Below are 8,822 nucleotides of genomic sequence, written 5' to 3'. Positions count from 1 at the left end.
TTACTTGTATATTTTTGTTTAATTAAAAATGCTAATGACAATCATACATTATGTACTAGGTTAGCTAATGATGAAATGAAAACTCAGAATGATACAACTGTTGTTCATAGTGGATTCAATAAGCGAACAGAACAGAAAGCTCTCAATCCCATTACGTTTTTCACTCAATTGTGAAGTTCCATCATCATTTACCAATACAAAGATCCTTTTTTAAAATATGTATATCATTGTAATACATATTCCACTGACAACTTTAGAAAAACAAAGTGCTGAGCCATTTCTGGAAGTGGGGACATCTGATACTAGATGTATCAAATGTAAATATATTTTGAGACTTACACTAAGAGTTACTAAATATACTTGATACAATGAAGCGCAATTGTGTCAAAGGTAAAAAAGCTAAACAATTGTATGTACATGACAGCTGAACAGCTGCGGGAAAAATCTTTACTTATAAGAGCTAAGATGGTTTTCCGTATGTAAAATGTGACCATTTAATGACCTATCTGCAAACTCCTTCAGACTGATTTTATAGTGAAGTGAGAATTTTCTTCTGGTTTGGGGTCAAAAGTTCTGTCACAAGGTAATTCTACCATTCCTCCACTGAGATATTCAAATTCTATGATCTAACATCCTTCTTCTCCCCTGACTACCCATCACTGAGCGTCTGCCGTTGCTGCTCCAACAATGCCATTCTGTCGCATCTGGTTCCTCAGAATCTGGTTCTTGGATTTCCAGTCTTCTACCTGTGCAAAATTGGAGGGAAAAAGCAGCTCAATCAAAGCCTATTATTACAGCTGATGCATGGATTTGTGAAAAACTATCCTATGGTTTGGTATTTTGTTTGCAAGTTACATTTTCAGCATGTTTGAGGGGTACAGTTTGAGCACAGCGAGGTGCAGACCCCCTAACCTTGATCACTTTATAAGTAGTTAATATGTTGTTGTTTGGATGCACAGTAATTCGTAGATCAGTGATGTTGCGCAGTCTGACTACAATGCTGTCAAATCTCCAACACACATTTTTTTCTGTGGTTATGTGTGATTGCATACAATTAGTGTTGCAGTAAGTAGGTGAACAGGATTGATGATAGAACAAAAATCTCTCACTCACTAATCCTACAGCCTAATCAGCAAAATCCAAACCTGAACCTAATTTGAACCGATTACAAAGCGTGAATGAATCATAGTAGGCTGCATCTTTTCCCACTTATTGGTCTTTAGACCAATCCGATCAGCTCAGAATTGGGCTGCCTGTGTAAACACAGCCAGAGGGTCTTACCTCCTGCCTCAGTAGTTGGTTGTCCATTCTGAGCCTTTCCAGGGTGCTTAGGTCATCCCCTAGTCTAAGGTTGTTCTGCCGAAGCTCCTGGATATAGTCACAGGCTTTGGAGAGGATCCCACCTTTACTCTGGACCAAAACAGAAGGACCGTGTCACCCTCTCCCATGTAGGGCCAGGATGTTTTTCCTGAGAATGTGTTCTGACATGGAAAAACTCTAGGTCCTCATATTTATAGCTAAATTCTTTCTAGTCAGTTGACATGTTCAGGAAAAACTCCTGGCCATACCCATGAGACTAGAGTGTGACCCATTTTATGGTGATACTGACCTCATTACTGATACTGACCTGCCCTGACTTGGTAGGGTCAATGTTGCAGTCTGGGATGGTCTTTGAGAGCGTGACAATCCAGTTGTTGATCTTGTCCCTGCGTCTACGTTCAACTTGGAGACAAATGACACAATAACACATTTGAGTAGGCAAGCAGGGCAACATATGATTCTGAGCTCAACGTGACATGCAAACCCAACTAGCATTTAATAGACATTTCATATGAAGTATTGTATGAGTAATTTATGATGGCTATCTAGGTCTCACCCTCGTTGTGCTGGGCTCGCCTTTTGTCATCTCTAGAAGTGCGTGGGACCTCTGATTTTCTGCAAGACACAATCAGTATAGACATGAATAAACAGATATTGCCATGGAAACCATTGTCATACACAGTATACATACATATGTGCAGCTAAAACAGTAACAAGGCTAAGTAATTAAGACCCAACACAAAAAGAAACATGAATGTGCACGGGACAGTGTGACTAACTAGTATGGTAACTGTGATGATTCTCCTGGCTTCTCCAGTCCAGTACCTACTGTACTGATCAAAATGGCAGCTTACGTGTTGTAAGGTTGTGTGCGAGGTGCAATGGACCTCTGGTTGGCTCCAGTCAGCACTTCCTGGGGGGACATCATCACATACAACTGCCCTGAAACAAAGAACAAAGAAGTCCCTTGCTTCCTTCAATCCAAATGGTCCATATAAAATGTATCAATATCAAATGTCAATCAAAATGGAAAGCCAATTGGAAATAAATGCATAACCTGGTGGAGCATAGAAATGGGATCTATTCGTTCTATGTGATTGAGTCTCCTTAATCTCCTCACCAGTGGGAGTGCTCTGACTTAGATGTGTATCAGATGCCTGCACCACGCTGGTTACCATGGTGCCTGGTGAAGTATCAGCGATGGTGGCAGGGTAGTAGGTGTAATGCGTCTCAGTGCCGTCCCCTTCCAACCCCTCGGACTGAGAGAACACAGCCTACAGTAAGAGGACACCTTTGTCAGTGTCGAATAACAATCAGAACTGTATACAGTAAGGAGTAGAAGTAGAGGAATAGAGTAGATCATCTGTATTATCCCAGATGAAAAACAATGCTATTTGATTTACAGAATCTGATTGAATACTACTAGCCTGGTGGACAAAACTGGTTAAAATATATGTAATTACAACCAGAAACAGGTTGAAATCACTAATTTTGGCATAATTTCAAACCAGTGTTTCCCGCTGGGAGAGCCCCAAGTCCTGCTCATATAAATTCTCACCTGGGTCATAGGCTGTGTGGCTGCAGGGAATCCAGTGAGCACACTGACCGCTGTGGCTCCATCACTTTGAGCCTCCAACTGTCCATCAGACACCTGGATGACTCTGTATGTCACCTTCAGCAAAAAGAAAACACACAGGTTTGCTGGGCGAAACATCAAATCAGTCATTAGTAATGACAGAAGACTGAGCCTCAGAAAACTGTGGATGGGCATTGGCTGGGCTCAGAGCTCTAGCTCAGAGACTTCAGCTAGATCTAGTGAGCCCTGTAGAGTATGCTCTCCCTAACTGTACCTGCCCAGCGGGAGGGTAGTACAGCTCCCCTACCTGCCCCCCAGCTCCCTCCGTCTTGAATAGATACTTTATGGGATGCTCTGAGGAGAAGGTGGCGGCAGACTGAATGGTGGCGATGGCAGCTGATGGGTCATCAGCTGTAGCCACTGCACCTGAAAGAGCAAAAAAACTCTATAATATAAGCAAGAAAATACCATGGGTGTCTTCTGATGTTTTGAGGGGTATTATTTCCTTTCCACATGACATTCGTTACCTTCTTCAATGACATGTGCACTTTCATCCGGGTCTGGACTTTTCTGTTGACTACATAACAAAATGAGAAGAACAATGATAATACACAGTAACACACCGCTCTTTCAACTTGTACTAGAATATGATCTTTATGTACATATTCTTTATCCCTTTACACTTGTGTGTATAAGGTAGTAGTTGTGGAATTGTTAGGTTAGATTACTTGTTGGTTACTACTGCATTGTCGGAACTAGAAGCACAAGCATTTCGCTACACTCGCATTAACATCTGCTAACCATGTGTATGTGACAAATCAAATTGATTTGATCATCCAGCCCAACACTCAAATGTATTACAACAAATCATGTGGAAGTAGCTTTGGTTAAATACATGTATTTTTAGCTCACCCCTTCATTTTCACAGTGTCAACTGGAAAGAGAATCTCCTTCATTCACCCGGGAGATAAACAGGCTTAAGGAAAATGGACAAGTTGGTTATTTTTGGGGGGGAAACAAACTAGGCTACAGAAACCCAATCACAAACCTAAAACCTCTGATATCCAAACAATTGATACAGGCTCTGCGTGTATTCAACTAGAATCTAGAAAGCCTTCAAGGAAATATACTGTGTGTTTAATTGAAGTGATAACAGTACTCTTTAGGCCCCTTCAGTAGTTAGTCAACGTTACACACTACAATGTAGCCGCGAGCGTAGTACCTCATTCAACAAATAACTAGCGAACATTACCCGGTAACTTTAGCAGATGCATTATATTGCTGAAGACGTCATGCAAACAGCTGCAACGAAATATAAAAATTCTAAATGCCGAATCCAGCTTTCTAAAGTAGTAAGGTAACTAACCAACACACATACCGATGTTTACTTGTATAAATGACGAATATGTAGCTAGCATTAGCATAAAGCTGCATTATTCCAGCGGTTCCTTCAAGCTGCGACAGGTCACAAAGCATCTTTGCTATAGCTAATGTTATGATTTAACGTAAACTAGCTATTTAGCCAGTAATAACGCCAAGCAAATGTCCAATATATGGTATTTGTACAACACTGCTTAAAACATCGAAGAAAATAGCTACATACAAGAACGGAAAATTGTAGCTACTTACCGTGCAATTGGCCCCTCCCCAGTTGTTTGTCAACATTACTGGCTGTCTGCGCCAATGACTGAATGGTCTGCGCATGTACCAACTTTTCGGTGCGCTTCATTTACACCGTCTGGCGCGCTCAATAGCAGATTAGGCCTGTTTATCATTCCACTGCTCCGCGAAATTGCGCCGGGTAAGAAATCAAACGCTTCTAGATTTGTGGCCATCTTTACCGGGCTTCATCAACTGTGCAGATCTAGGATCAGCAGTTTAACCACACCACTGGTATTTTATTTATTTTTTATTTTATTTCACCTTTATTTAACCAGGTAGGCAAGTTGAGAACAAGTTCTCATTTACAATTGCGACCTGGCCAAGATAAAGCAAAGCAGTTCGACACATACAACGACACAGAGTTACACATGGAGTAAAACAAACACACAGTCAATAATACAGTATAAACAAGTCTATATACGATGTGAGCAAATGAGGTGAGATAAGGGAGGTAAAGGCAAAAAAAGGCCATGGTGGCAAAGTAAATACAATATAGCAAGTAAAACACTGGAATGGTAGATTTGCAGTGGAAGAATGTGCAAAGTAGAAATACAAATAATGGGGTGCAAAGGAGCAAAATAAATAAATAAAATTCAGTAGGGAAAGAGGTAGTTGTTTGGGCTAAATTATAGGTGGGCTATGTCTGTTCAACGCTGGTCCGACCAATCTGATTCCACACTCCAAGACTGCTTCCATCACGTGGACTGGGATATGTTTCGTATTGCGTCAGACAACAACATTGACGAATACGCTGATTCGACGTGCGTTGAAGATGTCGTTCCCATAGCAACGATTAAAACATTCCCAAACCAGAAACCGTGGATTGATGGCAGCATTCGTGTGAAACTGAAAGCGCAAACCACTGCTTTTAATCAGGGCAAGGTGACCAGAAACATGACCGAATACAAACAGTGTAGCTATTCCCTCCACAAGGCAATCAAACAAGCTAAGCGTCAGTATAGAGACAAAGTAGAATCTCAATTCAACGGCTCAGACACAAGAGGTATGTGGCAGGGTCTACAGTCAATCACGGATTACAAAAAGAAAACCAGCCCCTTCACGGACCAGGATGTCTTGCTCCCAGGCAGACTAAATAACTTTTTTGCCCGCTTTGAGGACAATACAGTGCCACTGACACGGCCCGCAACTAAAACATGCAGACTCTCCTTCACTGCAGCCGACGTGAGGAAAACATTTAAATGTGTCAACCCTCGCAAGGCTGCAGGCCCAGACGGCATCCCCAGCCGCGCCCTCAGAGCATGCGCAGACCAGCTGGCTGGTGTGTTTACGGACATATTCAATCAATCCCTATCCCAGTCTGTTGTTCCCACATGCTTCAAGAGGGCCACCATTGTTCCTGTTCCCAAGAAAGCTAAGGTAACTGAGCTAAACGACTACCGCCCCGTAGCACTCACTTCCGTCATCATGAAGTGCTTTGAGAGACTAGTCAAGGACCATATCACCTCCACCCTACCTGACACCCTAGACCCAATCCAATTTGCTTACTGCCCAAATAGGTCCACAGACGATGCAATCTCAACCACACTGCACACTGCCCTAACCCATCCGGACAAGAGGAATACCTATGTGAGAATGCTGTTCATCGACTACAGCTCGGCATTTAACTTCTTGGATATAGGGGGCGCTCTTTTAATTTATGGATAAAAAAACGTGCCCGTTTTAAGCGCAATATTTTGACACGAAAAGATGCTCGACTATGCATATAATTGGCAGCTTTGGAAAGAAAACACTCTAAGGTTTCCAAAACTGCAAAGATATTATCTGTGAGTGCCACAGAACTCATGCTACAGGCCAAACCAAGATGAAACTTCAACCAGGAAATGGGCAGAATTTTTGAAGCTCTGTTTTCCAATGTCTCCTTATATGGCTGTGAATGCACCAGGAACGAGCCTGCGCTTTCTGTCGTTTCTTCAAGATGTCTGCAGCATTGTGACGTATTTGTAGGCATATCATTGGAAGATTGGCCATAAGAGACTACATTTTCCAGGGGTCCGCCCGGTGTCCTTTGTCTAAATTGGTGCGTAATCTTCAGTTGCGGGCATTTTCTCCTGGGATTCAGGACAGAAAGCACACTTCCACGAATGATGTATCATCGAAGAGATATGTGAAAAACACCTTGAGGATTGGTTCTAAACAACGTTTGCCATGTTTCAGTCGATATTATGGAGTTAATTTGGAAAAAAGTTAGGCGTTTTTATGACTGGATTTTCGTTTTTTTTTGGTAGCCAAACGTGACGCACCAAACAGAGCGATTTCTCCTAAACAAATAACCTTTCAGGAAAAACTGAACATTTGCTATCTCACAGTCTCCTCATTGAAAACATCTGAAGTTCTTCAAAGGTAAATGATTTTATTTGAATGCTTTTCTGGTTTTTGTGAAAATGTTGCCTGCTGAATGCTAACGCTAATGCTAACGCTAAATTCTACGCTAGCTAGCTACTGTTACACAAATGATTGTTTTCCTATGGTTGAGAAGCATATTTTGAAAATCTGAGATGACAGTGTTGTTAACAAAAGGCTAAGCTTGAGAGCTAGCATATTTATTTCATTTCATTTGCGATTTTCATGAATAGTTAACGTTGCGTTATGGTAATGAGCTTGAGGCTGTATTCACGATCCCGGATCCGGGATGGCTAAGTGCAAGAGGTTTTAACACCATAGTGCCCTCCAAGCTCGTCATCAAGCTCGAGACCCTGGGCCTCGACCCCACCCTGTGCAACTGGGTACTGGACTTCCTGACGGGCCGCCCCCAGGTGGTGAGGGTAGGCAACAACATCTCCACCCCATTGATCCTCAACACTGGGGCCCCACTGGGGGAACGCACAAGGGTGCGTTCTGAGCCCTCTCCTGTACTCCCTGTTCACCCACGACTGCGTGGCCACGCACGCCTCCAACTCAATCATCAAGTTTGCGGACGACACAACAGTGGTCGGCTTGATTACCAACAACGACGAGATGGCCTACAGGGAGGAGGTGAGGGCCCTCGGAGTGTGGTGTCAGGAAAATAACCTCACACTCAACGTCAACAAAACTAAGGAGATGATTGTGGACTTCAGGAAACAGCAGAGGGAACACCCCCCTATCCACATCGATGGAACACTAGTGGAGAGGGTAGTAAGTTTTAAGTTCCTCGGCGTACACATCACAGACAAACTGAATTGGTCCACCCACACAGACAGCATCGTGAAGAAGGCGCAGCAGCGCCTCTTCAACCTCAGGAGGCTGAAGAAATTCGGCTTGTCACCAAAAGCACTCGGAAACTTCTACAGATGCACAATCGAGAGCATCCTGTCGGGCTGTATCACCGCCTGGTACGGCAACTGCTCCGCCCACAACCGTAAGGCTCTCCAGAGGGTAGTGAGGTCTGCACAACGCATCACCGGGGGCAAACTACCTGCCCTCCAGGACACCTACACCACCCGATGTCACAGGAAGGCCATAAAGATCATCAAGGACAACAACCACCCGAGCCACTGCCTGTTCACCCCGCTATCATCCAGAAGGCGAGGTCAGTACAGGTGCATCAAAGCTGGGACCGAGAGACTGAAAAACAGCTTCTATCTCAAGGCCATCAGACTGTTAAACAGCCACCACTAACATTGAGTGGCTGCTGCCAACACACTGACTCAACTCCAGCCACTTTAATAATGGGACTTGATGGGAAATTATGCAAAATATATCACTAGCCACTTTAAACAATGCTACCTAATATAATGTTTACATACCCTACATTAATCATCTCATATGTATATACTGTACTCAATACCATCTACTGTATCTTGCCTATGCCGCTCTGTACCATCACTCATTCATATATCTTTATGTACATATTCTTTATTCCCTTACACTTGCGTCTATAAGGTAGTAGTTTTGGAATTGTTAGCTAGATTACTTGTTGGTTATTACTGCATTGTCGGAACTAGAAGCACAAGCATTTCGCTACACTCGCATTAACATCTGCTAACCATGTGTATGTGACAAATAAAATTGGATTTGGATTTGGATTTGTACAGGTGCAGTAAACTGTGAGCTGCTCTGACAGTTTGTGCTTAAAGCTAGTGAGGGAGATAAGTGTTTCCAGTTTCAGAGATTTTTGTAGTTCGTTCCAGTCATTGGCAGCAGAGAACTGGAAGGAGAGGCGGCAAAAGAAAGAATTGGTTTTGGGGGTGACTAGAGATATATACCTGCTGGAGCGTGTGCTACAGGTGGGAGATGCTATGGTGACCAGTGAGCTGAGATAAGG

At 43.1% G+C, this 8,822-nt stretch overlaps 1 protein-coding gene across 7 annotated transcripts; it reads right to left on the bottom strand.

The window, feature by feature from the left end:
* On the bottom strand, positions 1-4,679 carry LOC112265404 (upstream stimulatory factor 1). 7 transcript variants are annotated; one of them, XM_024442674.2, is made up of 11 exons: positions 4,526-4,679; positions 3,809-3,872; positions 3,424-3,473; positions 3,171-3,322; positions 2,879-2,992; positions 2,441-2,579; positions 2,175-2,262; positions 1,877-1,935; positions 1,610-1,722; positions 1,282-1,410; positions 1-746 (listed from the first exon to the last, which is right to left on the bottom strand). In XM_024442674.2, the coding sequence occupies exons 2-11, from the start codon at positions 3,850-3,852 to the stop codon at positions 657-659; spliced, it is 978 nt and encodes a 325-aa protein (XP_024298442.1). In that variant the 5' UTR covers positions 3,853-3,872; positions 4,526-4,679; the 3' UTR covers positions 1-656. The 7 variants fall into 7 exon arrangements, with proteins under 7 accessions (XP_024298442.1, XP_042152008.1, XP_024298440.1 ...); XM_042296074.1 differs by having other exon boundaries at positions 3,204-3,322; positions 4,526-4,678; XM_024442672.2 differs by having other exon boundaries at positions 2,441-2,594; positions 4,526-4,677.
* Between the last annotated feature and the right edge of the window lie 4,143 nt (positions 4,680-8,822).

The sequence above is a fragment of the Oncorhynchus tshawytscha genome, linkage group LG13, assembly GCF_018296145.1.
Source record: "Oncorhynchus tshawytscha isolate Ot180627B linkage group LG13, Otsh_v2.0, whole genome shotgun sequence".
NCBI classification, from domain to species: domain Eukaryota; kingdom Metazoa; phylum Chordata; class Actinopteri; order Salmoniformes; family Salmonidae; genus Oncorhynchus; species Oncorhynchus tshawytscha.
The sequence above is the reverse complement of the archived record's forward strand: the minus strand, read 5'-3'. Positions and strand labels throughout refer to the sequence as shown.

What these genes read in the sequence shown, in the direction of transcription:
- LOC112265404 (XM_024442672.2), bottom strand. Translation starts at nt 3,852, where the DNA reads ATGAAGGAGATTCTCTTTCCAGTTGACACTGTGAAAATGAAGGG. An exon ending in CCACACAGCCTATGACCCAG is followed by an intron (nt 2,595 to 2,878) that starts GTGAGAATTTAT and finishes CTCTTACTGTAG; the next exon opens with GCTGTGTTCTCTCAGTCCGA. An exon ending in AAGTCAGAGCACTCCCACTG is followed by an intron (nt 2,263 to 2,440) that starts GTGAGGAGATTA and finishes TCTTTGTTTCAG; the next exon opens with GGCAGTTGTATGTGATGATG.